The sequence below is a fragment of the Lethenteron reissneri genome, chromosome 47, assembly GCF_015708825.2.
Source record: "Lethenteron reissneri isolate LAM-NWPU_2019-01 chromosome 47, ASM1570882v1, whole genome shotgun sequence".
Lineage (NCBI taxonomy): Eukaryota > Metazoa > Chordata > Hyperoartia > Petromyzontiformes > Petromyzontidae > Lethenteron > Lethenteron reissneri.
In genome coordinates this window covers 1,352,940-1,374,559 of record NC_083825.1, presented here as the reverse complement: position 1 = coordinate 1,374,559, position 21,620 = coordinate 1,352,940, and the positions used below count along the sequence as shown (strand labels likewise).

The 21,620-nt window shown below is 50.1% G+C and overlaps 1 protein-coding gene across 1 annotated transcript in view; it reads right to left on the bottom strand.

The window, feature by feature from the left end:
* NDNF (neuron derived neurotrophic factor) overlaps window positions 1-21,006 on the bottom strand; it is a 30,671-nt gene extending 9,665 nt beyond the window's left edge. Inside the window, 5 exon segments of the mRNA XM_061571242.1 lie at window positions 2,166-2,206; window positions 2,208-2,228; window positions 2,230-2,417; window positions 19,691-19,834; window positions 20,946-21,006. Coding sequence (XP_061427226.1) covers window positions 2,166-2,206; window positions 2,208-2,228; window positions 2,230-2,417; window positions 19,691-19,834; window positions 20,946-21,006 — 455 coding nt within the window.
* Between the last annotated feature and the right edge of the window lie 614 nt (window positions 21,007-21,620).

The following is a 21,620-nucleotide window of genomic DNA, read 5'->3' as shown; positions in this document are numbered from 1 at the left end:
GGTGAGGAGAGCGCGCGGGAGTAGGAGGAGGGTGGGCAGGGGTCATTGAGAGCCGGCGGAATGGAACGTTGAGAGGGGGGGGGGGGGGTGGGAGGAACGGGTCACACGGAGAGTGGAAAGCATGTGGGAGGAGGATCCGGGGTCAGTTCGTGGGGAATTATGGCGTGAGGAGGTGAGGGAGCTGGCGCGTTACATAAAACATTTTCACAAGTTTTCCTCCCACATGAGCCACCGCACTGCATATCTCGTGATTTATGGGGATGCTGTGCTCTCAAAACACGCAAGCCAACGTCACGCGGCGTGTGCAGATCAATTGCAATCCCGCTTCCAAATTTTATATCCATACTAGCACGTATTGATGTTGCCTACTTTTATGATTATTAGTGTTGTTTTTGTTATGATTGCTTACCCAGTAAAACCTCGCTGAATTTCATTACTGTTTTTCAGGAGGGTCCTGCAAAGTTTTCGCAGTATGGTGGCGGGAGGGGGGCGGGTGACGATGTCTCTGTATGTTCCAATTGAGTAATTTTTGCGGCGCAATTTTCCAAATTCGGAAAATTTGGATCGTGATGCTGGCGCACAACGGCCTGCACTTGCGAACGGCGTCACGGGATCACTTAGGTCCATTGTAAAGTAAAAGCGCCAGGTCGTCTTGTCGTGGTTATTACACTCCGCAGTGTTAACCAGGGTCGGCCGCTGCATTTGAACCGTGGACATCTGCAACAAGCGGCAAGGTCGCGCTACCGATGGGCCACGTCACGGCCTTCCTAGCTCGAGAAACGTGTACCGGTTTATTCGTTTAGGAAAACCCATTTATACCAGCGACGGCTTGCTGTGGTGGTGCTCTGAGAACCCCTGGTACAAGTTGTGTAGCTTGGTCGGCTTGCTCGCTGGTCATCATGTATCATCATAGGCCTGTGTGTCTCGAGAGACAATTCTTTTGCGCCTTACGAGGTCAGCCGTAGGTTCTGCAGCGCCTAGAATGACTTAGTAGGCCAATCCTTGAGTGCCACAGCAATTGCAAGTGAATGCGGTGGCAGCTCCAGAGGTATTTAATGCTTTTTCTTTACGTCGCTCCCTCTTGGTCATCATGTAAGTATGTTGAACTTCTTTCACATCGTGCGTAGCCTACCGTGCTAGTCGGAGTTGCGGAGGAAGGTCAACAAACTAAACACTAAACGAAATTCTCAAGAAATTAGTTTAAAATCTAGATCTACAAGTGCATAGCTCCAGTGGCTTCCTAATGTCGGAAGGACCAGCGTTCTGGACGGCCACAGGAGCGCGTCTCAGAGTGCACGATGAGGTGACCGTCTTTGTTCGATGTCCAGCCAAAAGCCACTGCGAGGATGACCGTAGTTCACGTGATGCTTTATGCTCCTTGGCCCCGGTGCAGTTGCATCGTCTGCACACTCAACATCGCCGCCGCTGACTTGAGGCGTTCTCACAGTGATCAGGGAACCCTTGCATTCTTACTCAGGGCCAGAGCTTCGTTTCAGGCGGTGCAGTCCAAAACGCTGTTCTGTGAGCTAATTTGGCACGCCACATCCATGCATGTGATTTTTATAGACCTGTTCGCAGAAGAACGGAAATAGCTCCATTCGTTTCTCAGTTGTAAAGGTAAAAGAGTTAGAGTTATATCTCTGGAGATGTGTATATGTGTGACAGACCAGTCAGAGTTATTTTTTCAACGCGGTAATCAGATATAAAAAAACACGTGATGAAAGCAGCCATACTTGAGACTGTAAATAATTATCAACGCCATTGTTGAGAATATAAATAACACAAATAAAGAAGCATGCCATGTGTCTCCTTCATATATCCCATCTCTTCACTTAAAAAATATATATTCAAGTATTTTTCACACAATATGTTGAAACCGGTCTAGAGTTCTGCTTGTCTTGAAGCAATGGCTACTGAAATTACGCCCTCCCAGATGGTCGTGTGGCCGATGGCTTGCTTAAGAAATAATTCTACTTTTGCTTTAACTTTTTGCATGGACAGACGAATTATACGCGAAGGAGACGTATCGTCCGCCAATTTGAGTTCCGTGACTTACGAACTGTTCCCAAACCCCGTCCCTACACACGCGCGCGAACGACGAGACGACGTTTCGCTCGCGGGCCACCGCGGACGGAAGGGTGACCGAGGCGCAGCGCGACCCTCACCGCTTGGACGTGTCTCTCAGCAGGTAGTCGGTGAGTTCCGCTGCCGTCCGGCAGCGCCGTCGCTGTGCTCCTCCTGCTCGTCCAGGGCGGGGTGGCCCACGGGCGGCGCCGAGCCGGGTCGTGGCTCGGGCCGAGACGGCAGCTCCTGCGCCGAGCAGCGCGCCGGCGACAGCACGAGAAGCGCCGCCAGCTGCAGCAGCCGCAGCAGCAGCAGCGCGCGTGGCACGAGCCGCATCGTTCTCGCCGGGGAATCTGCCGACGCGTGCAACGACAACGGCGACGACGATTACGCGCGCGTAGTAATAAACTCGAGCTAAGAACGAAACTCGATTTGAAGATTTCGTGACTGCAGGAATGCATACTCTTTGGGTCTTTCGGTAAAGTCACGTAGGTAGACAAAATAACAGATCACGACGTTACGGACGCAACACAAGCGTCCGTCATCAGGCGACGGACGCTTGTGTTGCGGCCGAAACGTCGTGATCGATTATTTTTCTACCTACGTGACTTCACCGAAAGACCCAAAGAGTATAAAACTCAATTGTTTTTATTGGCCAGGTGAAGCCCACTGAGCTATGAGCTCTTTATCAGAGGCGACCTGGCCACATCACAGCGGCTTATATTCGCACCTCCGATTAGCACGGTTGGCTATGTACGGTGCAAAAGAAGTTCAGCTTAGATGCATACCATCTTCATATGTGGGAATTTATAGTCTCTAAACACATGTTTCTAAATGTTAAGAGCAACTCCGGAGGACCCGGAGAAAAAAAAAATCTACGCAGCCACCATGGGCTGAGAAAATAAACGGACTCCAAATATACAACAGGCATCGTCGGGGTAGGGAGGGAGATTGCACCTCCCCACTGGACTTGCAATCCATCAGTTGTGTTTTTGATTGGCCGCACGCAGTTTGCAGAGCTTCCCGATAACGCTGAGGCTGATGAGTGGAATCAGTCCCGTCTATGTATGTATGTTGAACTTCTTTCGTACCGTACGTAGCCAAGCATGCTAATCGCTCACATAGACCTAATCGGAGGTCTATGTGAGCTGTCAGAATGTTATTCCGGATGAAGGGGGAGGGAGAGCGTAAACTGGAGGAGGGTGAGAAGAATGAGGAGGAGTGGGATTTGGAGGAGTTACCGACTAAGAAGCCGTGGAAAATTTCAGCGACCGTGAAAAAGCGCTGAAGAAGGAAAAATAACCAAATCTTGCTGATTGCAAAACAATGAAAACAATGGAGATGAAAACACGCATTCAAAGAATATGTCTCTTGACTCGTATATCTTTGGTCTTTGTGATTAAATTTCAGTTCCCACGCTATGGCAATTACATCGCGTTGTAACATCGTTGTTGCATCCGTTCCTGAATCTGTAAGGTTTACAATAACGTGTTGCCGACATTGTACATCGTGTAACAGATTGTTGAAACTTAAAATAAAAAGACTTGGGGGTGTCTCCTTGAGGTGGTGCCAATCTCAATAGGCGACACTTGGCCAGCAGTTAAAATTCCACAACACCTACCCCATCCCACCACCCCCCTAGTGTTTCTGTTGTATGACATACACTTCCCATTGTATTACAAACGTACACATCTAATGCTCAGTTCTAGATTTGAAGCTTTCGTGACTGCAAGGATTCATATTCTTGGGTTTTTTCGGTAAAGTCACGTAGGTAAAACATCAAAATTAATAAAAGTAAAATAAAATAAAAATCACGACGTTTCGGAGGCAACACAAGCTTCCGTCTTCAGGTGGAACCGTCACAGCCACGACAGCTGTATCAAGTAAATGAGAGATTACAAGAGCTACCACTCCGTATATTGGTAGCTCTTGTAATCTCTCATTTACTTGATACAGCTGTCGTGGCTGTGACGGTTCCACCTGAAGACGGAAGCTTGTGTTGCCTCCGAAACGTCGTGATTTTTATTTTATTTTACTTTTATTAATTTTAATGTTTTACCTACGTGACTTTACCAAAAAAACCTAAGAATATCTAATGCTCAGTTGCTGGGCACATATCTCAATGTCAGCATTACGTCAGCATTAAGACACGTCTTCCTCTTGTCACCACATGCAAAGGCAAATAGATATCTGCATTCCGCGTTCTATTTTTATGCAACGCAACATAAACTGGGCTCCGTAATAGAGGTTTTTGGGTTAGATCGCGTAAATATATACATGTGTCATTAAACCCGCCACCACCCGACACAGCCAGCTAGTAAGGGTGGTCACGTAAACAGAACGTGCCAATTCGTCACTAGTACAGCACACCGGTGTGTCGGAGAGCCAAGCCACAACATTTACAATCTGAGTACCACGTTTCGTTAGTAATGATAGCTAGCTTCATCAGGCGACAGCCAGATTTGTGGAGAAGGCCTCCTGTTTCGTTCCTTAAATAGAGGCGTAGATGTGATGACATCACTTATGTGCTCTTCATGCGCGAAGTGGAGGGGGGGGGTTAACGAATGCATCTAAATGACTGGGTATCCATTGCCGTTCGGGTTATTGATATGGTAATCAACTTACATTATGCACGCGCATTATGCACGCCCATTGTTCTTGCACCTCCTGTCGATTGTGTGCACTAAAATAGCCGTACCAACGGCAATCCCTATTGAAGTATGGTGACCTGTATAGGCACGCACTTAAGCGAAGTGTTACTTGATGATTCGCTCCCAAGCAACACTAACTTGGGCCGTTGTCTAAATGCGACCGCGTCCCCAAGACGTCGTACAGAAAGAGGAGCACGATGGCGCCCAATCGTTCAAGGTGTTGTGGATCGCGATCCAGCACACTGGCCACGCGCCGAAGCACGTGAGCATTTTCTTATCAGTTGGTTCCGTGTCGGGTGGAGGAGGGTGTACGACACACATTGCTACTTCTGCGATCTGACCAAAAAAAATAAACCGTGAATCACGATATTGGTCGCGCAACGCCTGCTTGCGTGTTCAGAGAAGACGTCCATCGTGACCAGAGGGTGAGGTCTTGAGCGTGGACCCAGTGCCGGGTTATTCTAGGAGCAAAAGTGTAGCTACTTAGCTTTTAGCTGCTACATATGTAGTAGCAACACAAGTAGTAGCTACATATGCAGTAGCTACGGGCCCCACACTTTCAAGGTCTCCGCGCTAAATGCTTTCAAGCTATAAATTCCGGTTCAGTGATTCTGCACTTGCTCTATTACTATAGGACTATACTGCCTTTAACTTTTATGAACGACTGGGAGTTTAAGGGTAGCGATTTGTCGTATTATCTGGCTGCATAGAAAATGAAAAAATACAATTACTTTACTATGCAAGTTAAAATTATTGTTTTAATATTTATGTGTTTCTTTTTTTAATTTAGGGCCCCTTTATAACTTATGCTACAGGCCCCGCACTAGTTAAACCTGGCACTGCGTGGACTTGAACTAGGGCAAGGGAGATGACAGCACGGATGACGGTGGGAATGCAGTTCTGGACACTCGGACGCAGCAGGGCGGCGGGTATAAGCGACCTTCGTAAATGTTGAGCCTCACATTTACAGCGATTGCCATTTGCGATAAAGTGCAATCTAATAATGAGAATAATAACCATGGATTGTGCATGGTTGAGAATTGTGATGGGATTCCGATGGAGATGACATGAGGTGACTTTAAAAGCTCAATTATTTATGCCACTCCACAGTCAGTGCCTACAGCTGTACTTGCGCACGATTAAGCAGTCTACAAGGCACCAGTCAGATATGCGCCCGAATGCTTATTTTAAAATATAAAATCGCAGCGTGAATATTCCTTTCACCACAGGCAAAAAAAATAACTTAATCGATCGATTTTATTTTTTTTACAAAGATGTTTTTTCATTCCAAACTCTCGCCGTATGTTTTAACTGCCTTGTTTGGATACATTCACTCGCAAACCATTTTTGACCCATGAGGCGTTCCTCTGCCGGGGCTGTTTTTGGCTACAACAGAGCTCTATCCTAATGAGAAACCATTGAGTGCAAACGTAGTGACTCCAACCTCCTGGTATTTTTTAATCAATTACATCCCAATCGGTGCTACCGGTAACGTGGCACGAGCTGAAGATATTTAATTTCCACACTTTCACAGCCAGAAGAGCGAGATCACACAACTCCAGCATTTACGGAGTCATTTCTATTTCACCGCAGCTTTCTCGTCTTAACACACACAGCATGTCGACGCCACAATGGTGTAATGGTACCCTGGACTTATGATCCAGAGGTCGCCGGTTCAATTCAATAGCCCCGCTCGAGGAGGCCTTGCAACCAGCCAGCGGTGTAGATCAACACGTTGCAGGGCTGCACCTTTACATTTCCATCAAAGACAAAGATCCCCCGTACAGCCTGTAACAGACTGCTGGGGCAAGTGCTGTTTTCGAGTAGCACCTATGAAGGCCGGCACGGCACACGAGCGGGTGAATAGCCAGCACCACGCCCGATCGCCTTTGTGGCGTCGTTTACACACTGCGCCAGGTATTAATATGAGGCTCAGTCGACCTAGGGGAGGCCCGGGACCGGTACAGATAATTGCCACTGGTGGTGGCCGTGAGTGGAAATCGAACTCGGGTCGCAGGGTTCGCAGCGCAGCACGCTAACCGCTACACTACCTACACGCCCTTTGCATCTAACACCAGATGACACTCCTTCACGCTATATAAACTGCGGAGCAAGGCATGCCAATGCAGCTGCGAATCCTGGTTTCATCGCACGTGTCGGAGTCCAACTTTGGCGTATCAAGGTCTCTGAGACAAAAAGGGCTTCATAGCTCATCGGATTTCTCCAGGATAAACAAAGATTCTGATTCTAAACAGTTGAGTTTGCCGGCAGCAGTCTGCAGGGACTGGGTGCGGTAGATTTTACCCACGACATTAATGTACCACTGCGTAGGTTGTCGAGGCTTTCCTGCTGTACGGCGTTTTTGGGTCGTATCCCGTGTTGCTCAGCACGACGTCTGACGAAGAAGAAAGACCGATATTCAGTTTCTGAAGAAACTCCCAAAGAATGTGGAGTGAAACGTTGGACTTCATGCCAAACAACACTTTGGTATATAAACCTGAAAGTGCATCGGAGAACTACACTGCGCTATTTATTTAATGAGAACTACTAAACAAATATTTTACCCAACAACTTAAACAAAAAATATATTTTATTGTTGATGATTAAAGTCCAAAAATGAATCTCCATACAACGTTACGTGATGGACCTACTGGGTCTCAAGGCGAGTATCCTGGTAAAAGATTTACCGCGGTGCATCAAAGATTATTGAAACGACCGCCGTTTCAACTTTCAACATAAATCGTGGTGATATTTCATAGCTGACAATTCCACTTAGAAACATGTCGACCAAAAAGATTCATGCCACGTGGAGATCATGCTGAGCGATGAAATTGGCCCATGCGCAGGAGCCAGATGGATTGTTGCATGGAGAGAGCAGGGTAAAGGCTTGGGGGAGGCCTTAATCCAGCAGTGGATATATCATAGCTGATGCGGATACTGATTTATGATGAACCTACAGCCATCAATATAGAAGGCAATACAGTTTGTGGTTTGAGATAATCTGTTGTCTTAAGAATAAATATTAACGAGTTGGTAAATATGCAATATCTGCAGATTATTTTGTATATCCTTAAGCAACACCGATTTAAAAGACAGCGGCTAAAAGCGCACGTAGCAATTCGCGAAAACTTTTCTCGACGAGGTGCAGTGTAATTTGACTGCCTCTCCTTTGCACGGCGTTTGAAAAGCCACGAGCAAAGCAACGCGTTATAATTACTGTGCGCGTGTCCAGTCGACTCGTCCATTCGATGGCATCAGGAGTCGCTTGATGCGGAATCATTTTACGAATACTCCATATCATCATCATCATCGTCGTCGTCATACTGTGTCTAGCACGCGAAATAAATTTAAAATGTATTTAAGTTGCTCCCGAGTTGACACGTTGCTTGTGTTTGTGTTTGTCTGTAAGTGGTCGCTCCTTTCAGAATTCCCACCCCCCCGCCGCCCCGCCCACCAACCAACCCTGTAAACAGCTGTAGCTCTTCCAAGTAAATTACACAGCGTGTCCTCGCTGGCCCAGTCAACAGTATAATCCAGCAACCCAAACACTGGGCGCTCTTCACGCGCTGGTCGGGTTTGTTATTTGAGCGATCCGAGTCGCCGGGTCTCCCCCGACGCACAACAGGGGAGGAGGGAGGGGGGGTACTCTTATCCCCGCTTCTCCGGTTTCCATGACTTGCCCACCTCGTGCGCCACCACTGGCAACACACGCTTGATCTAAAAGGATGGTGGCGGGCGCTCTAAGCCGTTGAACTGTGGCTGCATTCACACCTCCCTAGAACGCTCGGCAATGGGGTCGCACAGGGCTCAATGGGAATCGGGTTTGGCGGTGTGAACATCTCTGGCTTCAACGAGGCTTACAATAATCTTCAGTGAAAGAGACGCTATTAGCCACCTCGTGACCGCGTCAATAGCTATACTTGGGGTCACTTACCGTCACGCCAAGAACGGATCGTAATAAGAAGAAGAGCCCACCGCTGGATGAAGGCCTCCCCGCAGGAGGTTTATTGCCCACACTTGACCACGGTGGTCGGTGTGTGTCCGCGAAGGGCGCGGACTGGGGACCGGTTGAGATATCCATCACCACTGACGTCGTCGACCGTGGTCAGCGGAGGGCTCAGTACACAGTTCACAAACCCCACCACTTCTTTCATACATTGATGGTGCACTTATCAATTCCTCTGTATGGAAATTGCAGTACTAAATTAACACCAACAGAAGACGTCCCAGTTTATTCGGGACTTTTTGGACATTGCTGCCATACAGATTGACAATCTGATGCCAAGGGGCCGTATTGAGCGAGGGCCCTACTAAAAGCGCCTTGGTTGATGTTTGTAGGCTCCATTTCAGAGCGCTAATAAAGGCTTCAATGTCTGTCTCGTAAAGGTCTCAGTAAGTATCCACACACACACACACATATGTTCGAGCTGCTCGCATCCGGCCCCAAGACTGCAGTGTCATTAGTTATTTTAAGACCTAGGAATGATGCCAATAAATCGTTGTTTTTTTCAGTCCCTAAATGTGACATTGATGTATAAGCTTCGTTGGAAATGCCAGTGAGTGTGGATGACATATATTGACACTGGAGTTACTCCTATTACTCAAATTGCATGCTTTTTGCCCTGTGCACGGAGAGATAAAACATTTGCAGACCATGGCTTATTCACATTACACTCTCATACCTAAACATACCAAAAAATGCAGCTCTTTCAATGATTAATAATATTTATACATGTAATAATATCAATAATATCTAGCTCTTTGTGGTTACCCTGTTCGATGAAGGCCTTGGCCATGTGTTGGTCACGGAGGATGTTAGACAATACTTCACACCGGTCAAGTGCGTGCTTGGGGAAGGAGGGGAGAATTATGAACTCGTTCAGATATACACATTTCCCCGACCGGTTTCAAAATCAAATACGGCAATGAAGGGGGCATACGTGGCATGAACAGAGTAACAACGAAAAATGAGACAGAGCCCATGAAAAATTCCGTAAATGCTGTGGTGTAACAGCTACCAGAGGCCGTCATCCAGCGGCAAACAGAGACTGGAAACTACAGTATACTAATGCACATTGATATACTAAATGACCCGGAATGCACCCAGTTTAATGGAATATTATAAACTCAGAAGCTAAGCAGGTATTTAACCTGGATAGCATTTGAGGTGAGTGGCCACCAACGCAGCAACAGGTTGTCACAGGGCTGCCGCGGAGCGACGCGGTGAGGCAGCAGTGGGCAGTGCAGCAAAATACAATGTCGTTCTGTACTTCTATGCTTCCACGGCCATGCTCCACGCATTCGCCAAACCAGCACCGACCAGCGTGCTCGAGGCTACGGTCACACGTCCCCCGCCACTCGGCACGGCGTGTGCAGGCCCTCGTCCGGCAGCGGGCCGACAATTGGGCAGTACGCGCACCATGCCACCTCGCGCCCGCGTGGCGAGCTAGCGGCTTGTGGGAGACTGCTAAGGCTGGGATGAGGGAGGGGCAGTCCAAATTAAAGTGGTCCAGTGACCCCCCCCACCACCACCACATCGATCCGTTGAGCGGGAACGAGTGTCGCATCAGCGTTTGCGTCCGTACTAATTGCATCCACCCCCCGGTGTTTGTTACTCGAGAATTACCGATGCCTTCGCTAGGCCATGAGAGCCCGCAAGCGTATTTGTGTGGTAACCGAATATGTTCCCGTGTAGCCCTTAGTGCTCATCCACTGCTGTACGTCAGCGCCTCTCCCATGGCGTGCGGGTCGTGGAGGTTATTTTGGCCGCGCGTCACCACGCTGGTCAGTCCCGATCTGCCTGCTGCTGAGATCGATGCCGTCACCATCCTGGAATCTCACCCAGATCCGACAGAACGCTGGCGAACAGAACGGACTAACGCGTACGCCCAAAAATAAACACCTCATTCGAGACCAAAAACATCGCACCTCCCGGCTTTGACATTCCTGGAAGACACTGGTGGTGTAACCATGAACCGCATCAGAACATTAACAAGCCGACGAACACATCTCAAAGACAAGCCTCAGTAGAGTGTGATGGTGGCAATGAAACCCACAATGTGGACCGTACAATAAACCACGGAAATTTGCGCTTCAACAGCGGAAGAGCAAAACGACACAAACTCTCTCATGAAGCCCTCTCGTGGCCAGCATACCGCGACATTGCTCATTTCGAACATGCTGCCATCATGCGCAGGAATAAAACCCATGCAGGGAACTGTCATGGCTCGAACCAAGCTCTGACGGGATCGCGGGGGCATTCCGGGTGATACGCACAACGTTGCATCTGGCGCGCCGTTCCAGTTCTACGATTTCTGCCTTCCGAGGCCAACGTTGCAACAACCAATGCAATCAGCAATTAATGCAATCAGCCCCGTGTATCACATGAGGTCATCTCTCCTCCTTAGCATTAAAATACTAACCTGGTGAATTAGTTTCCAAGTTCTCAGGAATATAAAAGCACCACACAACACAACTGTTCAACTTGTGCTCATTGCATGCAAGGCGATAAAAATCAATGCGCGGTGACCGGTTTAAGACACACTTTTGATTTTTGACCGTGACGTTCTAATATGTGAGGTCACTACAGTTGTTCTTCGTTTTTGCTCGATGAGCTTTATCCTTCACGTGGAATCTGAGGAATTCTAAGAATCGTTCTCGGAGGTTTGGCTCGAGTAGCAGCCCAGAGTATTTCTTACAACCTATAAATGGACTAAAGTTCCTTTACGAAGTAACGCGATTCTCCCCTGGGGAAATGTCGAAGACGGCCTGGGCATGTGCGCGTGATTTAGTTAAGGAGATACGCTGCCGTGTATCTCTGTGCTCGCAGGTGCGATTGTGTATGCATTGTACCGACAGCATAGGTCTAGACGACGATACAATTATCGATTAAGGCCATTTGACAGACAAAAAAATGGTAATCGGCTGTCTTCTTTTTTGTGGTCAATTACTCGGGGCCAATTGAAATGTGGTGGTCGCACCAGACTTCGCGCCTGGTTGATACCGGAGACGTCACCAAGCCCCGCTCATCACCTCCCGTTCAGCGGCACACGTGGGGAAGAGAAGTGAGAAGTGTTTTTCGTTTCTTTCCGGATCAATTACTTTCGTGCTGCCCGATGAAGTCGAACGATCGAACCGATAAATCGGGATAATACTCGTTCACTTCAATAATCACTTCGCCCGAAGGCTCCAGTGTACAGATGAAGTCAATTACACAGAGATCATGGCTTGAGATGGCAAGTTGGTGTACATTTCAAATGGATGAATTCTGACGATAATTGTATTCGCGCGGTCGGTAATTTGCATGGTAGAAATGCGTTGTACGCTTCTAAAGCAAACATTTTTTCGGGGGAGAAAAAAAAACTCGTGTTTTATCTTTCATTGAATGTTCCGGAAGGGTTAAAACATCCTGGGGAAGAGTGAGCGAGTGGAGTGGCCGGGCTCGTTTGATGGTGGCAACAGGACACGCGCTGTGGCATCTCCTAACAGCTTTCTCAAAAAACAATTATCTGCACCATTTATCTCACATTCTTGAGCTGTAGATACATACACACATATGCACACATGCACACACGCACACATACACACGTTAACACTCGTACAAAACAAAGACGATCATCCGCATCGTCTACTCTCTACACACAGACTGCTGGCTGTTAGCGAGCACCTATGAACGGCCAACACGGCACACGAGGGGTGGAGGGCCAGCACCACGCCAAGCCGCCTTTGTCTCCCCAGTGGTGATGTTAACAAACCACACCCAAGTACAAAATTTAGGGCTGAGTTGACCTAGGGGAGGCCCAGTATCAGTTCAGATAATCTTCACTGGTGGTGGCCATGAGCGCTCCACACACACAACAAAGACCCCCGGTATAGCCTCAACAGACTGCTGGGGCAAGTGCGGTTAGCGGGCACATATGAAGGCCGGCACGGCACACGAGGGGGTGGGTGGGCCAGCGCACACACACACGCAGACACCCACGCACACACACACGTACACACATACGTACACACACAAGTACACACACACACACACGCAGACACCCACAGACACCCACACACACACGTACATACACACAGATACAGGCACCCACACACAGACACGCTCAGACACCCACACACACGTACACAGACACCCACACACAGACACGCACACACCGACGGGCGCCTCGCGGGGCGAGATCCTCCTCCTCCTCCCTGGAGGAGCTTGAGGCTGACAAAAACAAAACATGGACATCTGTGCAGCTCCCGGGGTGCGCGAAGCCTCACCTCGGCGCCACGACTCCAGCATCTTCGGGGATCGCGAGGCCGAGAAGACCGGTGGGGGGGGGGGGGGGCTGAAGGAATGAGGACGGCATGAAGGATTGCGGGGAGTGAGGGAATGAGAGACTCAGGGAATGAAGAAATGAGGGAGCTAGGATTGAGAGACTCAGAGAATGATGGAACGAGGGAGCTAGGATTCAGAGACTCAGAGAATGAATAAATGAGAGACTGAGGGAATGAATGGACGAGGGAGTGAAGGATCGAGAGACCTGTGGGTGTGAAGGACTGCGGGATTTCACGGTGGACAAAACACGTGGTGCAGCATGGCCACTGTAGGGGTCTGGCTGTCTGGGACCTGCATGGACATGAACCGACCAAGCCGTTGACCCCCACTGTGAACCAGCGTGGGCCTTGAAGCACAGAGGGGCAGTGCCAGATTATCCTCGTCGCAAAAGTAGCTACATAATGTAATAGCTACGGGCCCCGCACTTTCAAGAACCCAACGCTAAATGCTTTCAAGCTATCAATTCCAGTTCAGTGATTCTTCAACTTTTATGAGTGACCGGTGTTTACGGTTAGCGATTCATCGTATTATCTGGCTGTATATCAAATAGAAAAACACAATGACTTTACTGTGCAAGTTAAAAATCTGTCTGTTTTAATATTTAAGTGTTTTTTTTAGGGCCCCTTCCTAACATATGCTACAGGCCACGCACTATCTTAATCCGGCACTGCAGAGGGCACAGAGACACGTTGGATCAGAAAGCCAAACGCAAGCTGCAGAGACGCCCAGCACACTGGCCGCTCGGAGTAAATCAGTGAGTTCAGCCATGAGGCCCATCGCGAGGAGGAATGATGATGATGGTGATGATGATGGCCGAGTCTTACAACGACTGACTACGTACGGTGCGAAAGAGGTTTCCACGTGCATACAAACATAAAACGGAGCGGCAGCCGAACGCGGTGGGACTAGGAACAATGAGATTTGCTCGCGAACAGGCAACTGGAAAGAGGCCGTTGCAATCGAGATACCGCCACGAGGGACGGCGACGGCCCGGGGAGGCATTCATCCAGCAGTGGAGTGATCATGGCTGATGATGAATACGATCTAGACACGTGTGGGACAACGTAGGCCTAATCGGGCCTCAATTTCTCACCGCATACTCTCCCGATCGCCGATAAACTGGAGTAAGCGGCACGTGACTGATATCCACAGCCACATTGAGAATGGTGTGGCGGGCGAGTAAATATTTTCCGAATCTCCAACCAACCCCCCCCCCCCCAAAAAAAAAATAACCCAGCTGAAATTAAGCCCTGGGGTCTAATAAATTCAATATGAACCTTTGGCACTCTAAACACACAATATATATACCATCCCCTGCAGTGTCGTTACAGCAGAGTGTGTCAGTGAGCATTGCCTTCGGATAATTGAGTCCAGGTTGAGCGCGCCGGCGTGTCGCCTCCACATCCACGCCCCTGATCACGTCAATTAGTAGCCGTCACGTACCCGGCCGCCAGCAACTGCAACCCGTGCCCCCTGCGAGCCCAGAGGTACAGGCGCAGCCCTGCAATGTCTTCCTCTACGCCACTGCTGGTCACAGGGCCTCCGTTAGGGGGCGCGCTGGAGAGGTCCCTCCAGCGGCTGTGTCTGGGCCTCCTCTTGCACGGTGTAGCAGACGTCTTGGAAGAGGTGGTTGGTGGGGGTAGCCACACTCTACCGCACAGCACGAGACCTGCCCATCGTCTAACCGTGCTCTTAACTGTGGCGGTGGAGCCATTCAGACTGCATGCTGGGTGGAAGAGAAGTGGGGATTGAGTCGGGGAAGTGGATTCAGATATCTACGCATTGTTTTCGCGTCCGCCGCGGGAGATCGCATTGAACCGGTGACCTCTGTATTGCAAGTCGCGTGCGCTGCTTACCATTACACCGCTGTGTCAGCATTCGCTAATAGGGGTGCCGCGGTGGCGAGATGTTAACTACCTCGCCTTCTATACAGGAGGTCGTGGATTCGATTCCCCGACCCTGACGCCTGTATATTTGGAGTGTGCATGTTCTCCCCGTGGTAGTGTCGATTTTTCTCCTGGTCCTCTGTTTTTTTCCCTCCACATTTAAAAGCTGCTCTTAGCCACACATTCAGTTCTTTTGGAGCTGGTGGTTTGTATAAGGCTGAGAGCTTTTTGCACGTTGCAAAGCTATTACGTAGACCTTTGCGTGTTGGTAAATCTCAGTGTAACTACCAGCTGACAATCATCCGTGCGGGTCGCGCGTGTTATCCACACGTGCACTGCTATACCACGCATACTACACGCTAAGCTGCGTGTCGAAGGGGCCGCATCAGTGATCACACCACAGTTAATGGTACAAAGAGGAAGAAAAAACATGCGCATTTCCTTTCAACTGAACAGATATTGACTTTTCGGATGACTGATCTCCGGGCAATATACAAGCATGCCAGAGGCGTTTGAGTTGCTAGCGAATAACACCGTCTCAGGAGTGTTAGGGAGCGAATCTAATACATCTTTGTGCCCTCGGTGTTGAACATTTATGAAGGAAACGGACGAAGAGGCAGCGCTCATATTTTTCACACACACAAAAACTGTGACCTTAAAAGGAAAAAAACTAGTCAACGTTTCGGGCAATTCTTCTCCTAATGTATGTTGAACTTCTTTTGCACCGTACGTAGACATCCGTGCTAATCGGAGGTACAGGGAGAAGTCCAACACACTAAAAATAAAAAGCAGTAGTAAAAAAATGTGTTTTCAATCTAGATTTAAAAGTGCATAGCTCTAGTGGATTCCGTATATCGGAAGGAAGAGCGTTCCAGACGGCCGCAGACGTGCATCTGAAAGCACGCGATGCAGTGACCACTGCCATAGCACATGGAAGTATTAAGGCAACGTTATTGACGCGTTTGTTGTTATTATTGTTGTTGATTTTCGTACTTGTGGACCACTACTACCAACAAAGTATCACCGCCTAATGAATTGATTGATTCATGTTTCCATTATGCAGAAGGCCGGTCGCTCGAAACGTCAACCTCATTGTCTGCGTGGAAACACGCTTATTTATTATTATTATTTTCACGCAATATTAAGCAGGCTCAGCTCAAATGCAGCATTGCAGTACCGACGGTGAGGGATATGGCTTCGGAAGGCCTTCATCCAGCAGTGGATTGAACATGTCTGAGGAGGACGAGGGGTACTTGGTGAGCGGCGTGCTTTGCTCTGAATGAACGCCGCGTTGACTCTCAGCCAATGATACAATTGTTATAATAATAATAATCTGTGTCGCGAGTTACCTGCCTGTCTGCTGGCTCGGCTCCTCTCCACCGCAACAATAACTCTCTAGTTAGTGGTTGCGGAGAGGGCCGTTGCCACCGAAGCTAGCTGGCTAACTTGCTATTCGGGATGTTCTGTGTAGCAAACACTCAACCGAGTTGAAACGGTGGACGATGTTGCAATAGAGAGCGCCACTGGAGATGCGGGATGTCACGGATATCGAACACTGTGTCACGTGCCGTAAAACAAGAATTTGCTCCAACTTTTCAATTCGCGGCTTCGATTAACGTAATTATTTCGCCTTAATATTCTTTCAATCCTAGAGAATATTTTTTTTAAACCTCACGATACGTATTTTTCTTGCCATTATATTACGTTAACGAGCACATTGCTTTTGGTGCTCCGAGTCGAGGATTGTAAAACGAGTATGACAATGACATGCAGCTGTCGAGTGACGGGTCCTCTCCGCGTGGTAATAAAAATAATGATCCTCACTGAAACCCCAAGAACACGACCACGCACATCGCTGTAAAGACATGGGGAACCGAGCCATGATCGTCAATGTTTGACTGAAATAATGTGATTACCAGGCATTTACACACAGAGAGTTAATGCGATGCAGTGTGGCCAGTAACATGGCTGGCCCCACTTGTTTATAGCGCACCCCCTCTAACATTAGCACCCGCCTCTACTCACCTCTACAAAGTCAAAGATCCCCCGTGTAGCCTGAAGAGACTGTTGGGGCAAGTGCTTTTAGCGAGCAGCACCTATGAAGGCCGGCACGGCACACGAGGGGGTGGGTGGCCAACACCACGCCCGGCCGCCTTTGTCTCCCCAGTGGCGATATTTACACACCGCACCAGGTACTCATTTGAGGCTGAGTCGAACTAGGGGAGGCCCATGGCCGGTTCAGATAATCGTCACTGGTGTTGGCCGTGAGCGGGAATCGAACTCGGATCACCGGGTTCGCAGCGCAGTACGCTGACAGCTACACAACCGCTCCCCACACTCACTTATACTCACAAACCAGTGCTCACCAATACCCATGCAACTATACTTGCCTCTACTCACATACACACCTATCCTTACCCACCTATACGTACGACTCACAGCGTATGACAACCGCGACTTCAAAACCTACGCATTTCCCTATACATTATCCGATCATATCGACGTCGTGCGATGGAGTCCACGAGACAGCCCAATAAAGTCACCGGTGACGTTGCCGCTACGACCACAAACTTCGCTCTAGACTCTAGAAGACCACCGTTCATCCGCCGCGGGGAACGGAAGCGATAACATCAGCTGTCGAGCGTGGGTGCCCCAGAGAATGTGTTGCATCTCGTAAGGTCACGAGTTGAGAGCTCGCGGTGGCTTTCGGGGATACGTTGATCCAGCGGTGGATAGAACATGGCTGACGATGATAATGACGATGGCGATGGTGATGATGATGATGATTGTAAGGGGTGGAGTATGTTATACAGAGAGTTAAGACTCGTGGGTGGTTTTCGTTACTGGGGGCAATTAGCGGCGGTGTTTGTACGATGCGCGCGGCACGTGTTTGTTGAATTCGCATTACCAGGCTGCTGTGAAGGCACGCTGGATAGCTGGGACGTGTGCGTTGACTGGGAACATTAGCTACGTGAGCCATTTCAACAATTGGATGCGCAAGCTGGGAGCATTTCATGCAGACAGCTGTTGAGCGATATCAAGAGCAAGGACGAGGCACTCACGCACAGACACAGAGACCGCGAGCTGTTACAGCGAGCCACGGGTGCCGCTGCGTTCACGAGTCACACAAACTCATCCGCTGTGCGTGCGATTCCCGGACAGCACCGGACACAGCCGCACCGGCGATATGTATGCACCGTATGCTGAACTTCTTTCGCACCGTACGTAGCCAACCGCGATAATCGGATGTGCGGGGAGAAGGAGAACAAACTAAACACGCACAAAAGAACCATCCATTACGTGCATCATTGCGCCCTGTTTTGAAAACTAAACGCGTGTTTGTGGCCAGCGGCGGTGGTGAAGTCGCGGTTGGCGTAGCACGTGGGCGCGCGCTAACACCCGAACCGGTCCTTGGGTTGACTCAAGCCTCAAGATGTCGCGATGCTTTGCACATCGCGGGGGAGACAAAGGCGGCCGGGCGTGTGGCTGGTCACCCCACCCCCCTCGTGCGCCATAGGTGTTTGATAACGGCCCTGTCGTGGCAGTGGTAGCGAGGGCGCCAGCGTGCCATGGACCAAACCCCAGTTGGATTCCCAGCCACGGCTCACGTCAGTGACGAGAGACATCAGAATCAAGCCTGGTGTGAAAGTATGGTCAACTGCCCCCCGCCCCCCCCCCTCGGAATGGATTGACATCGCAGAGTGAATATAGCGCTACGGTCAGGACACTGCGCTATGAACCACGCGCCAACCTGAGTTTGAATCCTGGCCACGGCTCGCATCGGTGGCTCGTGAGATCAGAACTGATCCTGCTATCGCTCCCTTCTTCCATTCAACCAACAGGCACTGCCCAGCGTGGTGAAGTATGGTCAAATAATTACCCACGGGACCCACGCGAGCACATGGGGGGAGGGAGGGGACGGCGACGACATCCACATTCAGCAGTGGTTTGACCAGAGCGGAGTTACCGCACCGCCGTGCATGCAGCATGCAGATCACGGGTCAAGGCAGAAAATGATACAACATTAGATTGCGGAGGGAAGTGGGGGCGAAAAAAAAACCACCCCGTCTGTACCTTGAGGCCAAAGTCAAAATCAAAGGTTTGTAATGTAGGAAATACCGCGGCCACTTGCCCCATTAAGGTTAGCTCCTCTTAGATATGCGATACTCTTGCGATGCGCATCACCGCGGTGACCGGGACACAAGCCGCCCTGCGCGCGCGTGCGGGGCGAGACGCGGCATCTGCACGTGCGCTTCGTTAAAGAGTTTCTACTCGCGAAATTGCGGACTAAAAAAAACCCAACAACCACCACCTAAGTTCTAGTCCTGGCCACGGCCGACATCAGAAAGCGGTCGTGCCGGACTCTGCCAACCCAGCGTCGTGAAGAATGGTTCCACAATTCCTCGATCACAGACACTACGTGGGGATGCCTTCATTCAGCAATGGATAGATAACATACCTGCATACATTGCTCGTCATTATCATCATCATCACGAGCCATGATCATTCCACTGCTGGATGAAGGCCTCCCGAAGCCGTCGCTATCTGTCACGATCGTGCGACGCACAATAATCCACCGGGCAGCGACACGCGCACCGACTTCAATCTCTCCATCGCCTACGGTGGACGTGCACTCTGGGACGCGTTCTCATCCCTTATTATTCACATTATCATCATCATTATCACGTTCGTCTCGACGTGAGAACAAACTTCGAAGAGCTAAGAGAAGCCGCCGTCTCTCGCTGGCTAGCCCGCTCACTCACCGTGCGCAGGAACGAGGTGACGGCACGTGGGACCTGCGAGGCTCTCCTCCGCTGGCTCTGCGGCTGCTGCTGAGACGCGGCGCGCCACTCCTCGCTCGCTCTCTCGCTCGCCGCGCTTACATCCAACTAAAGTGCCCGTGCCGGCTGCAGCACCCCTATAGCAACCCCCCCCCCCCTAGAGTACCCCTACCCCGTCTGCCCGCGGATCCCTACCCCATCCCTCCACCCCACCCCCAACCCCCAAACCGCAAAGACAAAGATCCCCCGTTTAGCCTTTAACAGAATGTTGGGGCAAGTGCACCTAGGAAGGCCGGGACGCTACATCAAGGGGTGGGTGGCCAGCACTACCCCCGTCCGCCTTTGTCTCCCTCGTGGTCGATGTTTACACACCGCACCAGGTACTCTTTTGAGACTGAGTCGACCTAGGGGAGGCCCCGGACCGGTTCAGATAATCGTCACTGGTGTTGGCCGCGAGCGAGAATCGAACTCGGGTCGCCGGGTTCGTAGCGCAGAGTAGCGCTGACCGCTGCGCTACCGCTCCCCACTACAGCGGGCAGACCCCTCCACCCCTCCCAACCACAACAACCACAACCACAACAACCACAACAAGCTCTCCCACCCACCCTCACTGCCATCACCACCACCACCAACTCCCACCGCTCCGCGCAGTGATGACACTCGCGCCCCGTGGCACGCGCCCAGGGCCCGCGAGGAGCCTCTACAGTTGACTATTGGGAGGTCCTTGTATGTGTGTATGTGTGTTGAACTTCTTTCGCACCGTACGTTAGTCAACCGTGCAAATCCGGAGCTGCGGGGAAGGACTACAAACTAAAGGTGCACACAAGACACACTCACTATGCAACGGTTCATAATCACGTTCGGTATTCGAATGATACAATGGTGAAGTCGTGGTGATTACACATATATATAGTACAGGGAGTTGCTTTTATTGCATGCAAAGCCGCGTCAGTCGGGAGGATTGTTCGACCATACTTCACCACGCTGGTCAGTAGCGCTGGTTGGTGAATGTGGAGACCCACGACTCGCCAGTGACGCTTAGCCGTAGCCTGGAATCGAACTCTGTGATCGTCAGGTTGATAGCGTGCTGCGCTAACCACGACCACCCCCCTCCCCCACCAGCACCCCTACGTTATTGCGCCGCTGTGCAAAAGGATTATAGAGATACTGGTGCTCGCCACGGTAATGTGGAATTACCGCTCGGGTGGACAGTCGTGAAATCTCCGCCGCTGCTCACCCCTTTGCTCGCTTTCAGCGGGTGAGCTTTCCCCGTCGATCTCTTGCCGTGCGGGGCGCATTGCCCGCGTGCGGGAGCGGTCTGCTGGCCGACTCCGAGAGCGTCACCCTCTCACGGCGCCGCCAGCGCTTCCACGGCTCAAGCCACGGCGCCTCCCGGCTGCCGAATTCACCGGGTTTCTAAGACGCGCGCGCACGTAGCTACCGGATTCGAAGACGCGGTCCCATCACTTTTGTTTTGAGAACGCAGGGTGAGCGGTGCGTCTTAAAATCCGGAATGCACGGTACCACTCTCAGCTTCAGGGAGATTCTAATAATAGCCTATATTTTGTAAAGCGCCTTTCACATTGAAGAATCTCAAAGCGCCGTGCATAAAAATAAAACTTCGCTCACAAGTTATAGATACAATCTAGGCGAGATAGAAAGCTGATAATAACGATGTCAATAACTACTCTAGAAATTCAAAAAAAATGAGGCGCTGCGATAAAAGCGAATAATAATACTCTGTAATTAATAATAATCACATAGTAATCCAATTAGGCTACAAATTTAGTTGTCAAATCTTAAGTTACAGGGAAAACCCCGTTGTACAAATAGGCGAGTTTTTTTAAAGACCCGATTATAAAAGTAAAACAGACTCAAAAGGGGGGTTTCACGATCGCGAAGTCTCCCGCAG